The following is a 21,590-nucleotide window of genomic DNA, read 5'->3' on the forward strand; positions in this document are numbered from 1 at the left end:
CTCGGCCAGTGCTGGGCTGCACTTGTCTCTAGACAGGACCTGTCCCCAGTGCTGCAGACAGGCCTGGCTTTGGCCCCTGCACATGGCCTGGGGATCGTGGAGCACCTGGCCCAGAGCACCCAGGATGCATTTGCAGCTCACACTGGGCGCCAGCTGGCCACAGTCCATGATGCCACTCAAGCGTCACTGGCACTTGGCTTGGCAGTCTCTCCTGGCCTCACTCACCCTCCTCAGCAGCACCAACAGCTCCACAGCACCTGCTGTGATCCCAGGGCTGTGCCAGTGGCTGTCCCTGCTACTTGGTCCCTTCTTGTCCCCCGGGCCCCTGCCCGGAGCACTGCACTACCCTCAGAGCAGCAGCACCAATGCCTCAGGCAGCTGAGCCAGCAGGAGTCCTGCTGCTGCTAGGACCTCTGCAGACCATGAGCCCCACAGAGGAGTTGGCAACCTGGGTCCCCATCTCCAGGTGTCATCCAGCATCCCAGCACTGTGAGTGCTGTCAGCTCCCATGTGTTCCCTGCAGGCTCAGGCAGGGTTTGGGTCAGGTCCAGCTGCCCTGTTCTGCTGTTTCTTCTCATCCTAGAGGCTGAGCACCTCTATTATCTCCCTCTACTGCATGGCATGGCAGTGCTGTGGCAAGAGGCTGGCTCAGGAGCATATTTTGTGGCCATGGTGGTGTCTGTCCTGCCAACATATGCCCTTGCCTAGCTGTGCTTGAATGCTTGTGTCCCTGCCTGCTCCTCTAGGACAAAGGCAGTGCTGGTGAGATGGAGCACTCTCAGCAGCCAGCCAGGCACAGAGTACAGTGACAGCAGCAGCATCCTGACACCTCCACAGTGACACAGTGAGTGGGTTTGGACTGGGGTAGTCCGTTTTTCCATATTAGATGTGTAATATGGTGTAGGACAGTGTTTTGGATTTGTGTTTGGAACAGGGTTGATAACAGCAATGTTTTCATTACTGCTGAGCAGCATTTTCACAGCTTGAGGCCTTGTTCTGCTCTTCATCCCAGCAGTGAGGGGCCGGTGGGGGGCACAAAGAGTCGAGAGGGGACACAGAAGAGCTGACCCAAAGGCTATTCCACACTGTATGGAATCATACTTGGCATATAAAGCTGGGGGAAGAAGGAGGGAAAGGGGGACATTTGGAGTGGTGGTGTTTGTCTTCCCAAATCACCATCACATGCTGGAGCCCAGCTGCCCTGGGGATGGCTCAGCACCTGCCTGCCCTGGGGAGGGGTGAAAGAATTCCCTGCTTTGCTTTGCTTATGTGTGGCTTTTGCTTCACTTTTATCTCAGCCAGCAGTTTTCTCACTTTCCCCTTCCCAGTTCTCTCACTACCCCGCTGGGAAGAACGAACCAAAAGCAGCTGGGGGCTGAGCTGCCCGCTGGGGTTAAACCCCATCATGCATCCAGGATAGAGACAAGGTGGGTTTTTGGAGCTGTGCTCCAGGGCAGGAGCTGCTGCCATGGAGAGAGGCCCGAGGCCTGGGGCAGGTCGCTGTGGCACAGGACCCCCAGTGGAAGCAGGCAGGGGAACTCGGGTGTGGGATAAGCTAGGGTGGAGGGGCCGAAGGTGGGGAGGAATTCTCGTGCACAGCCAGAACTGATGCCTGTCCGACCGTCAGTTGGTCGGACACTGCTCTACTACGGGCGGGGGTCCGGGGCGGCGGGTCCAGGAGCGATGGAGCCGGGGGCTGGCGGGATGCGCCGGGGCGGGGGCGGCCGGTGCCCGCGGCGGGGGCCGTGCCGGGGCGGGAGCAGCGGTAGCGGCGAAGCCGCATCCCGCGGAGGGCGGGCGCAGCCGGGCTGGCCCCGCGCCACGCGGAGGAGGAGCAGCAGATCCCCGGAGCACGTTAAAGAGGGAGGCCGAGCGCGGCGGGGAGGAAGCGAACGGCTCCGGGAAGGCAACGGAGCGGCGGCCGCAGAGCGCCCGCCCCGGCCGGACCCAAGTTCCCGGCGGCGGCTCGGCCGGGCCCGGCGGTGGGTGCGGGATCGGGGCCGGGTGGCCGCGCCCGCAGCCCCGCACCATGCCCGCCGCGCTGCCCAGCCTGCTGGCCTGGCTGGCGGTGTTGCTGCTCGGCAGGGCCCGCCCGGCCGACGCCTGCAGCTGCTCGCCCATCCACCCGCAACAGGCCTTCTGCAACGCCGACGTAGGTGAGCGCCGCGGGGAACCCCGCCCCGAGCCCCCCGAGCCCCCCCGGCCCCGCCCGCGCCAACTTCGCGGCGGGGGAAGGACCGGAAAGTTGGCGCGGGGCGGGCGGGGAGCGGGCAGAGCCCCCCGGCCCCCGCCCGCGGCGCCCGCCGGCCCGGGGGTGTGTCGGCGGGTGCAGATGCGCGGCCGGGCGCGGTCCCTCCGTGCGGGCCATGCCCGTCCCACCCCGCACCGCCTCCCGCCGTCTCGGGGGGCCTCCCGCGCCCGGCATTGCTCCCGGGGGCGCCTCCGACGCTGCGAGGGGCGACCGGAGCGCGGCTACGCCGGGGCCGCGTCCCCACTGGTCGCTCTCCGGTGAATGACACGGGTGGGCCCGGCCTCCCCCGACTCTGATGACCCAGCGAGGTACGTGGCAGCGCGGGGTTGGGGCCCGGGGGCGACCGGGACCCTCCGAGTGCGGCCACGGCACCGGCCCGGGGCCCGGAGGAGCCCCTGTCCCTGGCAGCTGCCGCCACGGCTCGGTCACCCCTGTCTGTGCCTTACTTCCAGGCATTTCCTTTCCCCCGTCCCACTTTGTTCGGCTTGGATGCTGCTAAAAGGGAGGGCTTGGCAGCGCCGGGGTCTGGATTCCTCTTTCTATGAATAATGCCCTTATTAAATTTTAACATATGAACTGAACAGGCCGGCCCCAGTTCCCAGCACTTCCCTTCGCGGGCCCGTTCCCAGGCTCAGCTGGAGAGGTAACATTCCCAAACACTGAGGCAGCCCCAGCCTCTGGATGGCCCTGCCCTGTCCCCTGCTCCAGATCCAGGATGTTCCTCACAGGCGTCCTTTCCAGACCCCACTCCCAGCGTCTTTCCTCCGTGAGGGCAACTCCCACAGCATTTGGCTGCTGCCTCGGGTGCCCTGCCTCGCCACAAGGCGTGTTGGGGACAGGAAGGTTTTGAGACAAAATGGAGCGCTGGGTTTTTGTAGCTGCTGCTGGAGCTGGTGTCCCTAGCCCACAGGATGTCTTGTGCCTGCTCGGGCAGTGCGGCTGTGGCTTCCCATCACGCTCCTGTCAGGATCAGTTTTCGGGGCACTCGTGACTCACTGCCCGTCGTGGGGTGCCGGCTCAGCCCTGACTCAACTGCTGAGTCACTGTCTGTCTCGGCGGTCCTGGCTGTCTGCACCGTCCCCCGGGAGGGCACTGCCTCGCTGAGCTTTGATCTCCAGCTGCCCTGCTGCCCTCAACAGGTGCCCGTCCTGCAGGCACCCGGAGCCTGTCCTGCCGAGGCAGCGTCCTCCCAGGCGCGCTGCCAGCAGCGCTGGCACCTTCTGGCTGCCAGCCCAAGTCACTTGTGCAGCTTCACGTCGGCCTGAGTGAAAACAGTGCTGGGCTTGGGGACATATCAGGGGATGGTCCTGTGTGCCCTGGCCTTTTGCTGCTGCTTATCTTCCTCCTGGATGCTCTCTGGAGTTGGGATGTTCCTCAGCCAGTTCCATTCCAGCAGATGTGTGGAGCCTAGGAGAACCTGGGCCCCTGGTACTGCTAGGACCTTTTGCAGCTGCTGTGGCTGGACAGACTTGTGTCCAGGTTGGGCCCTTGCTAGAAATGTGGTGGTGTGGGGATGGCTGATGTCCTGCAGTGCTGGGTGGGTACACCAAAAGTGAATGGGCCCCAAGGCTTATGCTCAACCCTCAGTATGGGGTATCATGCTGAGCACAGTGTGGGGTCCTGGGATCTCCTCTCCATAGCATGGGCAGCACCTGCCTCATCCCCGTGACCCCTCTGGCCTTGCACCTGCCCCTGCACTTGGTCTGTCATGCAGGGGCTGGAGCAGCCCCACAGCCCAGGGCTGCACTTCCAGGTGGTGCAAGGGGAGGTAGATGTAGCTCTGCATTGGGTGGGTGGCACCTGAGGGGCTGGGGGTCATAGAGGGGCTGGGGTTGTGTCACTGGGGCGGGTGATTTAGAACCTGCCAGCCTGTGCTTGCATGTCCTAGCTCATGAGATGACCAGGGCTTTTCTGCAGGGCCCAAGGACTTGGGGCTGCCCCATCCACCATCCCTCACTGGGGCTGTGCCCAGGCTCTCTTGGGCTGCTTTGCTGCAGGAGATGCTCAGCTGCCCGGTTGTGCTACAGCAGGAAACCCAGCTCCTGCTCCATCTCTTCTGGAGCAGCGTGGGGATGTGGGGTGTGAGAGGGGGATGCTGAGCCCTTCTAGGCAAAGCTGTGGCTTTGCCCCTGCGAGGCAGCAGGCAGAGGATGGGGCCAGGAGAGAGCGGGGCTCGGTGCAGCCTGGGCTGGGGACAGCTGGATTGCACTGATCCCAGTCGTCCCTGTGCTCGGTTCCTCGGGACGGGCACGGTGAGTGTGGGGGCTGCCAGCAGCCAGCAGGGACCGGCCAGAGGAGGGGATTTGCAGGGCCGTGGTGGGAGCTGTCCCCGCGGGGGTGCAGCTGCCTGCAAACCCCGCCGAGCCTGGCGGGGCCGGTGCCCGTGCCCGGTGCCCGGTGCCGGTGCCCGGTGCCGGTGCCCGGTGCCCGGTGCCGGTGCCGGTGCCCGTGCCCGGTGCCCGTGCCCGGTGCCGCCCTGCCGAGCGCTGGCGCGGAGGGGCCGTGGGCCGAGGCGGGGGCTGCCGCTGATTGGGCTCCATCAGCTCCCGTCAGCGGCCGGGATGACGCACGCGGCCACGGCGGCGCTCGGCCCGCGGCTCCCGCGCAGCCCGGCGGGGAGCGGGACCTGCTGCCCGCGCTGCCTCTCGCCGCCCCGCAGGCACTGCCGGCCACCAGGGAGTCTCCACGGCCTTCGCTTCCTCCTCGCTGCCGGGCTGCGCTGCTCAGCCCTGCACGCCTCCAGCCTCAGCATCCTCACACCACTGTGCCGGGGCGGGGTGCCAGCCGCGGCGGCCGCTGGCGGGCGGGCGGGCACTGGGATGCCAGCAAACACCTGGGAGGTGGCTGTTGCCCTTGCGCCGGTCAGGGCTGGGTGCAGGAATCCCTCCCAGGGTGGTTAGCTGTCTCCCCATCTCCACTGGCCTCAAGCAGGGCTGGAGTGACTGCCCTCACCAAGGTCAGGTGCCCGGGCTGGCAGTGCCAGGCAGGCAGCAGGCAGTGCTGGCATTGGCAGCCAGCCCCTCTGCTGCCAGCTGCCCTGGAGAAGGGAGCTTTGTTCTCTGGGCATCCAGCCTAGCAGTGGCCCCTGCTGTCCGTGGGCACTGGCGCTGCCCGGGCAGCTGTGGATGCGTGTGGGCAGGGTGGCTTGGTGGGATTTGGGGCGGCAGAGCAGAGGAAGAGGCAGCAATTCTGCAAGTCCTGGGCCAGAAAGGGGTTCCCATGGCCAAGGGTCCTTGTGGTGCTCTTCTTCCCATGGGGCACAGGCAAGCACAGTGGTGCCCTGAGGTGGGGTAGCCCTACATGGGGCCATGTAGTAGAAATTCCAACACTAGTAAGCCCAGAGAGACAGCCTGGTGGTTTTATGGCACTGGATGTGCCACAAGTGATCTATATGTCCCCAAATGATGCTGATGGCAGAGGGCAGCAAGGGACATGCTTACCTTGCAGGATCTCTCTGTCCCTGCAGGGTCCAGAGTCCTCACTGTGGGGAGGCCACAGTGGCAGCCCTGGGGACCCGCACAGGAGATGTCACCAGTGGGAATCCCACTCTGCCAGGGGACCCTCTGCTGCCATGGAGCACCTTCTTGCTTGGCCTGCCTGGGGCAGGAGTGTTTCCTGCATTTCCCTGGTCCAACTTGGTAAAGCAGAGCCAACTGTGTGCTGTGCCTGCCATGTGCCCCAGGAGCCAGAGAGCCTTGGCTCATCTTCAGAGAGGGTCTGGGCTCCCTGGCTGGTGGTTGCTCACGTCAGCAGCAGGAGTGGTGAGTGACAAGGCCAGTGGGGGCATTGGTGTCTGGGGAGGTCTGACTACTGGTTCTTGGGCACCCAGGGGTCCATCCCTTGCTCAGCCTCCTCATCCCAGGCTCTCCTCAGGGTTCCCTCTGCTGCCCTGGTTCCTGGCGGGTGTGGAGCAGCTTGGCTGCGCTGCGGGGTCTTGGCGGGGAAAGCACAGCGCAGTCGTCCCCTCCACAAAGCCGCACTGTTCAGAACAAATCCACCCAGAATCGGGCTGCATTTTTGTCAAGTGATTCATCAGCACGTGAATGGAAAGGCTGGAGCCCACTGAACCAGCAGCCATTCCCCACACGGGAGCCGGCACTGGCTGCACCCGAGTTACGCTGATGGCACGCAGGGCTTGGCTCACAGGAGCCATGGTGGCCGCGGGGGCAAGGGGTGGCTTGTGTCTGTAGTGATCCCAGCACACTGCTGACAGAGGAGTGGGTGCTGTCCCCAGGCATGGCTGAGGTGCTGTCACTGTGGCTGGATGGCCCAGCCCTTCCCAAGGGATGGGAGCAGTTGGGAAAGCCCTCACTGCGGCCATTGCTTCGCCCAGCCCTGCACAGAATGAGTGCTGCCTGTGACTGGGAGATGGCCATTTTGGGAAACCTCTTCCCTGGTCCCTGTTCATGTTGGTGCCACTCTCACCTTTCCAGAGTGAACTGTATTGACACTTGCTGGTGCCCATGTGGGGCTGTGCCCCCCTGACCTTCAGCTTAAATAGCCTGCCTGCGTGCCCCCACAGCCTGCAGTATTTATAGAGTGCGGTCAGATTTCCTCTCCTGACCATGCCAGGTGGGAGAAGCTCCTCTGTGCCAGGCAGTGGGTGACCTCTGCATGTCCCTGGCTGCTGCCAGCCCAGCACCCTTCAGTGGGGACATGAACCAGGATGAACTCTGTGAGAGTGCCCAGCTCCCTGTTCCCTGCCCCACAGTGCTCGGGGGGCTGGCAGGGCAGGGGGAGCCCTGCAGGGTGGAGAGCTGCCCTTCTGTTGGATGGGGGTACCCATGGCAGAGCAGGGAGCCCTGCCAGCCACTGCCCTGCAGCCAGGCCCCCTCCATACGCTGAGTGCCGAGCAGGAGCTCTAGCTTTGGCACTGCCACTGTCCCCTACATCATCAGCATCCCTGGTGCTGCCTGGGAGCTTCAGCCCCTGCACTGATGGAGGGAGCTGAGCACAACTGGGGGCTGCAGTTCCCAGTGCAGGGACCCAGGCAACCTGCCCAGCATGAGCCAGCCCGATGTCCCAGCCGGTGAGCAAGGCTGAGCTGGCTGCCCGCCTTGCCTGCCTGGCCCCTGCAGGTCACTGCCACGTGCCGAGCACTCACATGCCAGACCGCTCATCCTGAGCTGTGGCAGCAGCATGACCGCAGGGACCCTGCCACAGCAGAGCTGTCCCCTGGCTCACCGTGCCACAGCCTCACCAGCCCTGGGGCCAGGTGATCCTCTCATGAACTTTCCTTATCATGGCCTTGAGGCTGCTGCTGCAATGCTGCTGGTCACTGTCCTGCCCGTACCAGAGCTCCATCCCTTTGGGGACAGCGGGTGACAGCCAGCTCTGGGGGCAGCCAGGCAGGCAGTTGGGTCTGCTGCAGGCAGTAGTCCCCTGTGAAGGAGGGAGACAGTGTGAGATGCAGGGACTGGTCACCCCCTTACCTCACCTCTCCCTTCCAGTGATCCGAGCCAAGGCTGTCTCTGCAAAAGAGGTGGATTCGGGGAACGATATATACGGGAATCCAATCAAACGCATCCAGTATGAAATCAAGCAGATCAAGGTAATGGGGCACATCGGGTCAGGAGGCTGGGGCATGGGGTGGCCCCTTCACCAGCCACTCATGCCTGCCTCTGCTTCCCAGATGTTCAAGGGCCCTGACCAGGACATAGAGTTCATCTACACGGCTCCATCCACTGCCGTGTGTGGCCGGCTGCTGGACACCGGCGGGAAGAAGGAGTATCTCATCGCAGGTGAGTGCTCCGGGGAGGGCTCTCGGGGGGCGTCGGGACAGTGCTGGCCTGGATGCCCCATGTGCCCCGCAAGGTGCCTGATGTGTGCCTGCTTCCTGGGCACATTCTCCCCTTGCCCTCCTGCTCAAGCCACTGGCCCTCGGGGAACCCCTGGCTGTGTCCCGGCTGTGCTCAGCAGTCCCAGGCCATGGTGGGGGCAAGCTGGGAACAAGCCTCAGCTCCCCAGAGTCACCATGGATAGGGCACAGTGAGGGGCCCCAGGCACCATGAGTCAGCACGGGATCTCCTTGAGTGGTCTGTCTGGCCTCTCCCCAGGCAAGTCAGAGGGCAATGGCAAGATGCACATCACGCTCTGTGACTTGGTGTCCACCTGGGACTCGCTGACCCCAACCCAGAAGAAGAGCCTAAACCAGCGGTACCAGATGGGCTGTGAGTGCAAGGTGAGCAACCAGGCTGCCTCCCGCATGCCCCCTGCCCCACACCAGGGAGGGTCTGCAGCCCCCAGGCAGGGGTGGGCTCCACAGTGAGATGCTCTTCACTGTCCTAGACACAGGACAGTGCATCCTGGAGGATGCACAGCATGTGGCTGGGCAGACAGGAAGGGCTGCCCTGCCTCTGTCTTCCTCCAGCTGGGAACCAAGGCCAGCCCTGGGACTTGCAACCAGGGGTTGCCCAGTTCCCTGCATTGGGGTTGCATCCCCACCATGCCCCACAGGGCAGGGTCAGCCTGGCATCCCTGTCCAGAGCTGGGGGCTGGATGAAGCAGAGCATGCTGCCTCCCCCTGGCCCATTGCCCCCTCGGGCTGGTGGGTGACAGTCTCTGTTATGCACAGATCTCGCGCTGCCTCTCCATCCCCTGCTTCGTCTCCTCCTCGGATGAGTGTCTGTGGACAGACTGGGCCATGGAGAAGAACAATGTGGATGGGCGGCAGGCGAAGCACTACGCCTGCATCAAGAGGAGCGACGGCTCATGTGCCTGGTACCGCGGCATGGCCCCCCCCAAGCAAGAGTTTCTCGACATTGAGGACCCCTAAGCCAAACGAGCGCATTCCAGTAGCCAGTAGAAAAAACCTGCGAGATGTTAGACTGGTCCACGCTGATATCAAATCCTGGAGACAGCATGAAAATCCACTTGGCTGCAGGGGGCCCCAGTGGCTGCCACACGTGTGGGGGCCAGGGCCAGGGACCCGTTCTGTTGCAGGCTCCTGGCAGCCCGCAGCTGCACTGGGCATCCTTTGCTCGTGGCAGGGCTGAGCAGGGTGTGGGGACCTCCCTGCCAGGGTCACAATCCCCCAGCCATGCTTGGCTCTGGCAGCTGTGAAGGAATCAAGCCCTTGTGAGTGGTGGGAGCTGCCCTGGCTGCGTAGCAGGTCTACCAGTGCCCCGCTGTAGAGCCTCCCCCACAGCTCCAGATACACAGCCCTCCCCACCGCAGCATCTGGCAACCCTGCTGTACCCCTTCCCCCACCACCTACCTCTCCCTTCAGGGTGCCAGAAAGGCACCCCTCTGGGCAGGGGCTCTGGGGGGCTTTACCATGTGGCACAACTCCCAGGAAGGGGCTCCGGGCCTTTCAGCGGGCCAGATGACTCCTGCACAGGTGCCTTGTTCCATAAAGCTGGAGGGGCATGTTAGCATATCTGGGGTGACCCCTGACACACACCCATGCACTGTTGCCTCTCCACATGGTCCTCTCTCCAGGGGTCTCCGTTCCCCTGCAACCTCCTACAGATCCTTCTACAGATGCCACCACTGGACAGGTTTGACCTGGAACCTTTGGCAGGGCACCAGGGGCCGAAGCTCTGGCTGCATGGGCACAGGGTGTCCATCATCACCTCGTGCAGATCTGGGCCATGCTGTGGCACTCAGCACCACTGCAGCCAGGCAAGCTCCCTTCTCCGTGGTGTCAGGAGTGGAGCCTGGAACTGGCAGCAGGGCGGCTGCAGGAAAACCTGTCCCCTCCGGTGACCCCCTCACACCCCTCGGCCCCGAGTTCTCTGAGCCATCCCCATGCCACAGCAATGCTGGCGTGTGCCGCGGAGCTGTCGCGGCACTGGCACGTGCACTCATGGCTTTGGGAGCGCGCCGGGAATGCTCCCTGCAGCCCTGTGCCGGTGGGGTTTTCATGCTGTGCTTTGAGATGTCGTACTGGACCAGTCTGGGCAATTTCAACATATTAAAGATAAAAATTAAAAAGAAAGAAAAAGGAAAAAAACCCCAACCTTTACTCAGTCCCGATCGCGCATCCCGGGCGCTCTGTATGGCTGTACCCGTTGTGCTCCTGTCGCTGCTGCTCCTCTGTCTTTGACTTCAATATCGCCACTTGTTTTGCCGCCGGCTGTGTCGTCCCTGTGCCGTGATTTCCGTCTCCTCGTCCGGCGCTGGAGCCGCCTCGGTACCCGCAGAGGGTCCGTGCCGGGAGCTCAAGGGGGAAGAGGGGCAGGACCGCTGCTCCGGTTCGGACCTGCGGCGGCTCGGCCGGGACCCCCCCGGCCCTCCTCAGCGGCGGAGAGAAGCGAACCACGCGGGGCCGGAGGGAATGGAATGAGACAGGGAGGGGAAGAGCTGAGGCGGGCCCACCCCCGGATGCGGGCGGGATCCGACGGGACCGGGACCGGGGCGGGACTATGACTCAAGGGACGAGGGCGGGGTCGGGGTACCGCATGGTGGCCCGTCCCGGGTGGAAACGTCCCCTCGTGGGACCGTCCGCTGTGGCCGCGGCGTTACCGGCCGCCTTAGCCTCGGCAGCCCCGTCCTGCCTCCGTCCGCGCCGGGACTCGCAGCGGGCGGGCGGAGCTCGTGTCTCCTTTGGCTCTTCCCAACAAGGGGCGGAGCGCCCGCGTCCCCGGGCTGCGCCGAGCGAGCCGCCCCGCGGGGCCGGCGCGGAAGGAGTTTGTGCCGGCGGCGGGCGAGTGGCGGAGTGGCGACACGTGCGTGCGGCGGGACCCGGATGGTGAGCGCTGCCGGGACCGGGCGGGACGGGCCCGGGGACGCCGGGGCCTGCGCCCCGTCCCGCCGCGCTCCTCTGCCCTGCCGGCGGGGCCGCCCGTGGGGAGCGGAGCGCCGGGAGCGGCCGGGCCGCATTTGGCGGCGGTGGGGCCGAGGCGGCGGTCGGGGTCGCGGGTGGCGGCGGGGGGTTTGCGGTGCCCGTGGTGGCCGAGGGACGCGCCGAGAGGGCCGTGGCGGCGGCCGGTTGCTCTGAGAGCCGGAGCGCAGCGGGACAGGACAGGCCTTGCCGGGCCAGGGCCCCCCGCTCAGCCACCCCTTTCCGCCCTCTGTGCAGCCGCGGCCGCCGGGCCCGCCGAGCCGGCCGCCCACGGCGATGATCGCGGAGAAGCTGCGGCAGGCGCTGGAGCCGGCGCGGCGGGAGGCGGCGGCGGAGCTGGGCCGGCCGCTGGCCGCCGCCGCCCGCTCCGTGCTGCAGCAGCGCATCGAGTTCGCGCCCGCCCGCCGCGGCTTGGCCGGGCAGCTGGAGCACCTGCGGGACAAGTACGAGCACATCGGGGCCGAGGTCCTCGGCCGCCCCCTCGGCATCACCGGCACCCTTCCGGAGCGGCAGAAGCCCCCCGGTAAGTGGAGAGGGTGAAGGGACCCCTCCGTGCTCCTGCCCCCGGCTGACTCGCTGCTCCCCGCAGGACACAGCCATGCCCTGCCGAGGGCCGCGGGTGACGGGATCCCCACGCCGCAGAAGGTGCTCTTCCCACCCCAGAGCCTCTCCATGAAGTGGGAGCGGGTTCACCGTGTGGGCGCCGGGCTGAGTAACCTGGGCAACACCTGCTTCCTGAACTCGGCGCTGCAGTGCCTGACCTACACGCCGCCACTCACCAACTACCTGCTCTCCCGGGAGCACGGACGCACCTGTGAGTGGGGACCCCGGTTCAGGGGGCCGGGAGGGACGAGCAGCATCTGCCTGACCTGCTCACAGTGCTGCGCTCAGCACCTGTGTGCCTGGCTCTAGTGAGGGAGTGCAGATATTAGGATGCACCTTCCCTGCCCTGTTCCTTTCTGCTTGTTTCTCTGTCAAGAGGCTGTTCCTGGGTCCTGCTCACTTTTTCCTGGCCGTAGATAGCAACGTTCCCAAGCTTGGCATCTTTGTCTCTGCTGGGTGTAGCCAGGACTAAGATGGGCCCAATGGGGCCTACCGGCTTCTTGGGGGCTCAGCTGGGGGGTCCTGAATAGCCCCTTACTGTGGGGAGTGCAAAAGAGCAGCGTGGCAGGCACTGCTGTGAGCTGTCACCACAGAGAACACACAGGCCTTGCAGCCCGGTCCATAGGACTGCCGACGGGATCTGCCCCTCAGGGCCAAGCTATGGGCTTGTCCAGTGCTTACCTGGGACCTGTTTTCTATCAGTGTGAACGCTGTCTCTTATGGGCAGCCACCGTGGCTGGTCCTGTGATGGGCTTTGCCAGAATGGGCTGATCCCCATCAAGCTCATAGGGAAAACTGAATGTGGCTGTACTGGACCAGAGATCCCTGTCCTGCCTCCATCTCTCCTGGTTTTGTCCTCAGCATCATGTTGTCTCTCCTGCTCCAGGTGCCCACGGAAGCTTCTGCATGATGTGCACTATGCAGAACCACATGATTCAGACTTTTGCCAACAGTGGAAATGCAATAAAGCCACTCTCCATCATCCGAGACCTCAAGAGTAAGGAGGGCTGCCCCCCACCATGACTAATGTGGGAGCAGAACTATTGGGATTGGGGCATGTTTTGGGAAACGGCTCCACTGAGATGACTCATGGAGCCTTGGAGTGCCTGGAGACTTCTTGGGCTGCCAGGGTCTTCCTCTGTGACATGAGTCTGATGTCTGGTTTGGGCTGAGGGGACTCAAACCAGGGAGTTCTTGCCCCAGGGAAGGCAGGGAGGGATGGCATCTGTTACAGCACATGCTGAGTCCTCTCTCTCTCTTGCAGAGATTTCCCATAACTTGCGCTTCGGTAGGCAGGAGGATGCACACGAGTTCCTGCGTTACACCATCGATGCCATGCAGAAGGCCTGCCTGAATGGCTACACCAAGTATGTGGGGCCTGATGGCCCATCACTGCTCTTTGCTGTTCCCTTGCTGGTCCCCTGCACTCACGGGAGTGGACTGTGGAGTGAACATGTGCCCCAGGTCAGCCTTATTATGGGGAGGTTCTGACTCCAGGGGCCTCGGGTGTGGGGTCCAACTCTCTGCCCCTCAGGGACAAGACTCTGGGCTGTTGTTCATCTTCTTCTGACTCCTCTACCTCAGCACAGCTGCAGTCCTGCCCCCAAATCCTGAGGCTGCTACAGGCTGGAGTTGCATGCCAGTTGCTGAGGGATACAGGCCTACTTGCTAGTTTAGCCGCAACTCTGTGGCTGTGGAAGGGCAGCTTCCCCCCAGCCCTTTGTCCTGGGAAGCACTGCCTTTGCTCTGAGCTCCAGCCAGGAGCTTCAGTGTTCTGGAGAGGAAGGTGTGTGTTGGAGCCTGGTGCCACCCCTCAGCTGTGACACAGGGAGAGCAGTCTGGCAGGGACTGTGACTTCCCACCTCCCCTGGGGCTCCACAGCCCGGCCACTGACCAGCACGTGGAGGGGGGCTGTCCTGACTGGTCCGACAGGGCTGGCTGCTGCAGTGTGAGATATGGTGCTGCTGTCTCTCTGTAGGTTGGATCGCCAGACCCAGGCCACAACTCTGGTTCACCAGATCTTTGGTGGTTACCTGCGGTCCCGTGGTGAGTACCAGCAGTCTGGGCCTGGGCAGTAAAACCCTTTGGGAAAATGGCTTACATGTTTAACTTATTCAGAGCTGCAGTCGGTCAGTCCCGCAGCACTTGTGGGTCATGACCCCTGGTGTGGCAATGGGAAAAGCCATTGACTGTGGGGCCCAAGCTGTGGGGTCTGTAGCTCACTGCCATCAGCAAAAGGAGCCATGTTCCCAGCTGTCTGGCAACACCTTCTTCCCCAGCACATAGTGGATGTGCCAGCCCTTCTCCCTGCAAAGCTGTCAGTCCTGGTGCTGACATCCTAGAGCCCAGACCTGGACTGGGGGACACTGCAGCTGTCTGTGCCGTGCTGGGGTGTGGCAGGTGCTGGTGTTGTGCCAGGGTGTGCCCATGGCTCTTCCTTTTGCAGTGAAATGCTTGGAGTGCAAGACTGTCTCGGATACCTATGACCCTTTCTTGGACATGACACTGGAGGTTGAGGTACTGCTGTGGGGTTGGGGGTCTTTGCTCTTGAGAGGAATGTTCCTGCTCTGAGGCTTCTTAACCTGCAGACAGTGCTGGCAGGAGGGAAGTAGCTCCTGCTGTTGCTCCTCCTTCCCTGTCTCACAGAGCAGTGCCTGTTGCCTGAAAGTGAGCCGTGACCCCTCTGTGCAGGCTCGGCAGTGCTGTGGGGAAGAGCAGGCACCACGCTGTGCCAGGGGCAGGCTCAGGACTGTGGGGCAGCCTGCAGCCCTGTGCTGTGTGCTCTCTCCTGGGGCCAGCACCTCTGCAGGGAGCGGGGCTGTGCTGTGGGCAGGCCCCACGTGCCCTGACCTCCACCCTGTCCTTGCAGCGAGCCGCAAACATTGTGCGGGCCTTGGAGCTGTTTGTCAAGCCAGAGCAGCTGGGTGGGGACAACGCTTACAGGTGCAGCATGTGAGTGTGGGGTGCTGGGGGCATAATGGGGTCCACGGGTGTGCTCTGGGAAGGCTGCCACAATGTGAGAGGGCTTCTGTGCCTGCTGCGTGGCTAAACCATGAGGTGCAGGGCCATGGAAGCTTGTGATGAAGCCTGCTGCTGCTCAGCTCCCTTGTCTTCAAAGGAGGACCTGGGCCTGCGGGCATAGCCATGGGGAGGTGTCTGAAGCAGTGCCTGGTGCCAGAAGCACCATTCCCATCGGGTTTGCCATTGCTGGGTGCCCAGGGCAGGCAGCCCTCTGACGTTGGAACAGCTGGAATAGCTTGAGCTTTCCTGGGCAGGTGCAGGAAGAAAGTGTTGGCCAGCAAACGTTTCACCATCCACCGAGCCTCCAACGTTCTCACAATTTCACTGAAACGCTTTGGCAGTTGCAGCTCCTCAGGTGGAAGGAAAATAACCAAGGTGAATGCTCAGTGATCCACAGCCAGGGCTGTGTCCTGGCCCAAGGTCCTGCCCCAGAGCAGAGTGGGAGGTGGTCCTGGTGCAGTCCTGCAACCATTCCTCACTGTTCCCAGTAGGGAAATTTCATCCTGGGTTCTTCCTCGCCACACTCTATGGCTGGGGAGAGCATGTCCCCTCCCTCGAGAGATGGGACTCGTAGCACAGCAGAGCTGCTCTTGCTCTGGCAAGAAAGCCATGCCAACTCCTGAGACATCTTTCCACAGGACGTGGGATACCCGGAGTTCTTGGACATCCGGCCTTTCATGTCCGAGCCCAAGGGCGATCCCATCACGTATGGACTCTATGCAGTGCTGGTACACTCTGGGTACAGCTGCAACGCAGGGCACTACTTCTGCTACGTGAAGGTGAGCCTGGGATGCTCCCTTGGGAGCCTGTCTGGGCTAGGGCCTGGGAGGTACTTGTGGATCCCTTCAGGGTGCAGAAAGGAGGCTGCTTGGCAGGGTGGCTGGTGTGGAGCACTGGACATGGGGCGCAAACTGTGGTCTGCTGCAGGAAGCGTGAAGGTCTGCCCTGACAGAGCTCCTTGGCCTGCCCCTGGGCCATCTGTGGGTTTTGGGGAGAGGTGCTCTGATGATGGGTGCTGTTCCTGCTGCTCTGCAGGCCAGGAGAGTCCCTGGCCAGAGCCTGACCCCTTTTTTGGACACAGCCTGACCATGCTCCATGTTCTTCCACAGGCCAGCAATGGGCAGTGGTATCGAATGAATGACCATGAGGTCCACCCCAGCAACATCAAGGTGGTTCTCAACCAGCAGGCCTATGTGCTGTTCTACCTGAGGTAAGAGCACCCTGTGCCTCCTGGCCCCCTACCCCCGCCAAGCAGCCCCAAGGCCCCTGTGTGTGTGCTGGCTTAGGGTGGGGGGTGGCAGGAGGTGGTCCAGCCCCTTGTCATGGTTTGCTGTAGCACCTTACCTCCTCCTGCTCCCCTTCCTGACATGTGTCTACTGCTCATCCACATCCCCACGGCTGAGTCCTGCACTTTGCCTTTCCCAGGCTGGGCAGCCCCAGGAAGAGCTCAGCAGGGCCCATGGCCACAGCTGCCTTCAGCCCGCCCAGCTGCACTGCCAGTGACTCCAAACCAGTGAAGAAACCTGAGATTAACGGGACCCTGTGTGTGCCACCGATGGGCCCGGTGAGTCCTGAGGGTTGGCGCTTGCAGGAGCTGCTGCTCCACAGGCACTGGGGGCTGCAGCCATGCTGGGAGGTGGATGAGTGGGAGGGTGTTGTGCAGGAGAGATCCTGCTGAACCTGGGTTCTTGGCTGGGCATGGGGAGGGCGGTATCACTGTGTCTGTGGCTCATTGACTCTCTTCACTGAACTTCTCTTTCTCCTTGTCTAGAAACAAGACAAGCTGCTGGGGAAGCGACTGCCAGGCCCTGGAGATGTTGGAGTCCTTGTTGCCCGCAGCTCTCCTGGCATGGGGTCAAAGCTGACAAATGGAATTGCTCTGTCAAAGCTACCCTTTCAGACCCCATCATCCAAACTGCCCCACAAAGCCACCCACGAGGCCACACTGCTGGGCTGTGACACAGTCCAGAGGCCCAAGAAGCCACAGACTCCTGGCATGCCCAGTGCAGGCTTCCATGCCACCAGCACCATGTGCAGAGCCAAAGCAGGGCTGCCCCCACAGGGTTCAGACAGTGAGAAGCCACCTACCTCATCCAAGCTGCTGAAGTCCAGCCAGGAGCCCAGTGTCTGTGGGGCGATGGCCAGGACCCTGAAGAAAAGTTCCAGCGCAGTAGGGCAGCTGGCCAAGGAGAACCACAGGGCCAAGAGCAATTCCAGCAGCTTCTGTAACTCTCAGGGAAGGGACTCTGGCCCCCACCTCCCTGCTGGCCCTGGCACCAAGCTGGCTGTCTCTAAAGACTCTGACCTGGCTGCCCCCAAAAGCTCTGGGACAGCCCCTGTGACACCCTCCCCACTGGGCAGTGCCGTGCTGAAGTGGGGCAGCACCACAGCACCACTGCTGGCCAGGAAACCAGTGCTCTCAGCCAAAAAGGTGAGTCTGAGATTCTGCCCAGAGACTCTGGCCGACAACCTGTGCCTTCTAAACAAGTTGTGTAGGCCTCCTGCCAGGCACCTGCTGACCAGGTGTGGGTGGGGAGAGCACCCCAGCTCCTAACCAAGGGCTGTGGTGGCTGCTCTCCCCCCTCTCTGGGTCAGGGTATGGGAGCGGGTCTTGCTGTTGTCCACAACCCTGAGTGATGAAGGGGGTGGCTTCTGCCCCCTTGCCTGGGACAGAGGGGTGACTGTGCCAGTCTCTGCATTGGGAGGGCCTTGGCACCTTCTTGATGTCGCCTGTCCTCTGGGGCTAATGGCAGGGGGTGATGCCGAGCAGGAGGGGGTGGGGCTGCCTCCTCCACAGGCAGTGAGTGGGCTTAGGAGGGTGTACTGGGGTTCCAGGTCTTTAAACATCTGTCCTTCCTTTTTTTCTTTGTTTTTCTAACTGAACACACTTCCGATTCTCCCACCCCCCACTTCCCTGCCCCTCTCTGTGTCTGTTCTCCTCCCCTTTCTCTGGGCTCCCCTTTTTCTCTTGGCTCATGGAAACCTTGGTGTTAGACCATCAAGTTTTTATTTATGCCAATAACTGCAAGGCAAACCCTCTCAGAAGGTGAGCATGAGTGATCACCAAGCACAGTGCCAGCCCTCAGCCACCACCCATCCTGACTGTACTCCTAGGCCTCTGGGAAAGTCCAGGTAAGCAGTGCCATTGCTCACAGGCCCCTACATGGCTGGAAGGCCACTGACAACCTTGGGTGCTCCATGGGGTATCTGTGTGGCCTTGCAGCCAGCTTTTCTGTTCTCCAGGGCTGGCAGGGCTTGCTCCAGATCTGAGAAGAGGTGACTTCAGCACAGAGTGGGAGGGAGCTTTGCAGGCCCTGACCCCATACTAATGTCCCATGGGATCAGGAGGCACCAGCCTGGTCTAGATCTTGCTCTGGGTGTCCCTTGTTGTCTTCACCACCAGCATGTGCTGCAGCAGCACCCACTCTTTCCTGGTCTGCTGTGGGACCTGTGAGTGCTTGCAGAGTAGCCTCTGATTCCCATTTCGTGGCCAAGATGGCAGCAGTTGGGTGTTGTGCTTCTGCACCTCAGGGGAGGGAGGAAGAGAGGGGCATCCAGGCTTTTGGATCAGCCTCTTCTCCTGTCCTTCAGCCTGTCCTCATCTGCTCTTTAACTTCCCAATCCTGAAAAGTCTGCCTTCAGTTTCGTGCTCAACTTGCCTGCTCAGCACCCGGCCTCCCTGCTGACCCATGGTTCCACTGCCCACACTTCACACCACCTTCTTTGTAGCAGCAGGGAGACAGGATCTGGCCAGGAGGAACCAGAGGGTTCCTTCAAAAAGAAGCGTCGGAAGAGGAAGCATCGTAGCGCAGACAGGAGCCCTTGTGCTGTGGCTGTGAAGGGCATGGATGAAGTCTCCAGTCCTCCCAAGAAGGAGAGAGTTATTTCTCCAGAGGTCTTCAAGGGCAAAGACTCCAGGCTCCCCAAGAAAGAAAGCACTGACCCTCAGAAGGACTTCACTGATAAAGACACCAGGCCTCCCAAGAAGAAAGTTGCCTCTCCAGGGGACTTTGTGGCTGTCATGGGGAAGGAGGTGGCCAGTGAGGGTCTCAGCCATGACCTGGTCTGTCAGGACATGAAGAGTGGGCCCAAGCAACATGTGCCAGAGCCCAGTACTGGCCTGGGCATGGAGCCAACTTTACCCCTCAAGAGGAAGAAGAAGAAAAAGAAGAATAGAAGCAAAGACAGGCTTTTGAAGAAGACAGAAGAGTGCAGCTCTGGGATGCTGCTTTCGGACAGGTGAGGGACGAGGGGCATGTGAGAGCCTGAGGTCAGGCTCCCTGAGTCAGGGGCTTCTCATCTTTCTGCAGGTAGGATGCACCTCAGCATGCATCCAGCTGAAGCACCTGTTTGCTGTGGGTGGGTTCACTTCTCCCTGGGTGCAGCACGGGTGTCTCTGCCCTATTGCTCTGTTGGAAGCTCAGGCTCTCCTGCTGTGGTCTGGCTGGTGTGAGCTGACCCTGCTGCCTTCCCCAGCTCCAGGACAAGAGAACCAGAGCCCTGTAAGACACATCAGAGTGTGGAGGCTGGAGAGCACAAGCACCGCAAACGCAAGTGGATGGAAAGCCTCAGCAGCCTGGCTGCCGATACTGTTCCCACCGCCACTGCCACTACCCCAGGTGTGACCCTGTGCCCTGTCTGGTGCCTGGCAGTGTCAGGCCAGTGGCTTGTCTGCCCAGGAGCCCCCTTGGAGCACTACTGTACCACCCCCAGTGCTTGCTGGTCCCGCAGCTGCCTGGCAGTGTCTGTGTCCTGCTCCCTGGCCTGGGCTGCCCTGTCCCAGGCCTGCCTGCTGCTCCTGGGGGACAGCCCTGGAGCCTTTGCACATGCCCTGGAAGAGGAGGTGGGAACAGGCCCCTTGACTGACCCCCAGGACAGGCATTTGTGTGCCCAGACACCCTCAGCCATCAGGACCTTGTCTGTCCAAATGGTGTTTCCTGGGATGAGATCTGCTTTGGAGAGGGAGGGACATGGTAGCTGCCCTTGCTCCCCCTGGCTCATCCTCACCGTGCTTATTTCCACAGTGGCAGCACATCCCAGCGACAGCCAGACTGGGGATGAGAGGCTCTCTCTGGCTGCCCTGAGCCCTATGGCCAGCAGTTGGGCTGGCACAGCCCCTGAGGGCCAGGAGTCCAGCGTGGTGGACAAGCTGCTCCAGAATTCCTTGGACAGGGCTTATGGCAAGCAAGGTAATCCAGGGTCATGTGGGTATGTGGGTGGGCAAACAGCATGGAGCCCCCCTGCCCTAAGGCCTGGATGGGGGCAGAGTCCCCTCAGCTCTGCAGGGCCTGAGCTCCCCCCACCCCAGTGCAGGCAGGGGTGCTCCTGGAAGCAGGCAGGTACACCCGGCCACGGGGCTGGTACAGGGTGGGCAGCGAGGGGCTCCAGCCTTGGGCCTGGGGCGGGGCCAGGTGCAGCGTGGCACAGCCTGGTCCTTCTGACTCCACCGCTCTGTAGTCTTGACCTGGCAGGGTGAGATTTCGGCCGTGAGCCAGGATGCAATTCGGGACACAGCACTGGCCCAAAGCAAGACCGTCATCGATGACTGGGACCAGGAATTTGACAAAGGAAAGGTGGGTGCTGGCCTGGGCCAGGTGGGAGGCTAGGGCCTCTGCAGTCTGACCTGAGCACACTCCTCCTCTGCACAGGTAAAGAAAATTAAGAAGATGAAGCAGGAGCGGAGGAGAGACTCAAATCCATTCCAGAAGTTGCAGAACAAGCGCAACTTCTGGTTGATGTCACATCCTGCCAAGATGGCCAGCCTGGGCCACCGGCTCTAAGGTGAGTGACCCGGGGGGCACAGTGAGCCTGGGGGCTGATGAGGTAGCAGCCTGGTGGGGTCTGACAGGGCTCTTTGCCTCACAGGTTGAGATCTGCATCCCCAACTGCTCAGGGAGCAGTCCCAGGTCAAGGACCAAGGGCAGCGCTGTCCTGGGAGCTGTTGGTGGAGCACACTCAGAGGGGAGGGAATACAGCCGCAGCCCTGGCGTTGTGCCTTTTCCTTCGGCGAGCTGCTTTCCAGCTGCAGAGGAGCCTGCCCACTCTGCCTTCCCTCCAACCTGCCTCGGCCGGGCGCCTCATCAGCTTCTCCGTGCCTCTTCCCCTCAGGCCCCAGCCCACCCCTGCGGGGGCTCGTGGCAAGTGCCTCAAGCCCATCCCTGTCACTCCGAGCTGCTGTGCCTCCTCTTCCCAGCGTCACCGACCCTCATCTTCCCCTACTCCCCTCACTCCATGACCCCCCTCCCCTGCACAAGCTGCATGGAAAGCCTCCCCCGGCCCCCTGTCGGCCCGGCCCCGCGCTGGCGCGGGGGCACCGGGGGATCCCTTCGGGGCCGGAGTGCTGCCGCCGTGGCTACGGGCATTGAAGGATGGAATTGAATAAATCCCGGTCTTTGTCACTCGGTCATGATAGGCGGCGATGGCGAGGGGCAAGCAGCGGGGCGGGCTCACCGGGACGGGGTTGGGGGGATCACCGGGGCGGAGTTGGGGGGGGATCACCGGGACGGGGTTGGGGGGGATCACTGGGGTGGGGTTGGGGATTTCACCGGGACGGGGTTGGGGGGGGGATCACCGGGGCGGGGTTGTGGGGGGGATCACCGGGACGGGGTTGGGGGTTTCACCAGGGCGGGCCGGGGGCACCGGGACGGGGTTGGGGGGATCACCGGGGCGGGGTTGGGGGTTTCACCGGGGCGGGGTTGGGGGTTTCACCGGGGCGGGCCGGGGGCACCGGGACGGGGTTGGGGGGATCACCGGGGCGGGGTTGGGGGTTTCACCGGGGCGGGGTTGGGGGTTTCACCGGGGCGGGCCGGGGGCACCGGGACGGGGTTGGGGGGATCACCGGGGCGGGGTTGGGGGTTTCACCGGGGCGGGGTTGGGGGATCACCGGGGCGGGCCGGGGGCACCGGGACGGGGTTGGGGGGATCACCGGGG

The 21,590-nt window shown here is 62.8% G+C and overlaps 2 protein-coding genes across 3 annotated transcripts; both read left to right on the plus strand.

The window, feature by feature from the left end:
* The first annotated feature begins 1,840 nt into the window (after positions 1 to 1,840).
* On the plus strand, positions 1,841 to 10,327 carry TIMP2 (TIMP metallopeptidase inhibitor 2). 2 transcript variants are annotated; one of them, XM_021534159.2, is made up of 5 exons: positions 1,841 to 2,156; positions 7,702 to 7,802; positions 7,884 to 7,992; positions 8,308 to 8,432; positions 8,826 to 10,327. In XM_021534159.2, the coding sequence occupies exons 1-5, from the start codon at positions 2,030 to 2,032 to the stop codon at positions 9,024 to 9,026; spliced, it is 663 nt and encodes a 220-aa protein (XP_021389834.1). In that variant the 5' UTR covers positions 1,841 to 2,029; the 3' UTR covers positions 9,027 to 10,327. The 2 variants fall into 2 exon arrangements, with proteins under 2 accessions (XP_021389834.1, XP_021389835.1); XM_021534160.3 differs by lacking the exon at positions 1,841 to 2,156 and adding an exon at positions 2,382 to 2,559.
* A 290-nt stretch (positions 10,328 to 10,617) lies between these two features.
* USP36 (ubiquitin specific peptidase 36) lies at positions 10,618 to 21,058 on the plus strand. Its single transcript, XM_077787450.1, has 20 exons — positions 10,618 to 10,920; positions 11,274 to 11,563; positions 11,633 to 11,850; positions 12,526 to 12,636; positions 12,904 to 13,006; positions 13,618 to 13,685; positions 14,086 to 14,156; positions 14,509 to 14,591; positions 14,915 to 15,035; positions 15,299 to 15,439; positions 15,770 to 15,870; positions 16,086 to 16,224; positions 16,432 to 17,091; positions 17,689 to 17,792; positions 18,390 to 18,899; positions 19,137 to 19,279; positions 19,685 to 19,849; positions 20,118 to 20,233; positions 20,309 to 20,441; positions 20,526 to 21,058. Exons 1-19 carry the CDS (start codon positions 10,618 to 10,620, stop codon positions 20,438 to 20,440), a joined length of 3,579 nt encoding a protein of 1,192 aa, XP_077643576.1. The 3' UTR covers position 20,441; positions 20,526 to 21,058.
* The last annotated feature ends 532 nt before the right edge of the window (positions 21,059 to 21,590 follow it).

The sequence above is a fragment of the Lonchura striata genome, chromosome 19 (genome assembly GCF_046129695.1).
Source record: "Lonchura striata isolate bLonStr1 chromosome 19, bLonStr1.mat, whole genome shotgun sequence".
NCBI lineage: Eukaryota > Metazoa > Chordata > Aves > Passeriformes > Estrildidae > Lonchura > Lonchura striata.

Excerpts from the sequence above, each read along its gene's own strand:
- TIMP2 (XM_021534159.2), top strand. The coding sequence starts at position 2,030 with ATGCCCGCCGCGCTGCCCAGCCTGCTGGCCTGGCTGGCGGTGTTGCTG. Across the intron at positions 7,803-7,883 it reads ATGAAATCAAGCAGATCAAG|ATGTTCAAGGGCCCTGACCA; the intron begins GTAATGGGGCAC and ends TCTGCTTCCCAG. Across the intron at positions 8,433-8,825 it reads AGATGGGCTGTGAGTGCAAG|ATCTCGCGCTGCCTCTCCAT; the intron begins GTGAGCAACCAG and ends TGTTATGCACAG.
- USP36 (XM_077787450.1), top strand. The coding sequence starts at position 10,618 with ATGACTCAAGGGACGAGGGCGGGGTCGGGGTACCGCATGGTGGCCCGT. Across the intron at positions 14,157-14,508 it reads ACATGACACTGGAGGTTGAG|CGAGCCGCAAACATTGTGCG; the intron begins GTACTGCTGTGG and ends CTGTCCTTGCAG. Across the intron at positions 17,793-18,389 it reads AGGCCTCTGGGAAAGTCCAG|CAGCAGGGAGACAGGATCTG; the intron begins GTAAGCAGTGCC and ends CCTTCTTTGTAG.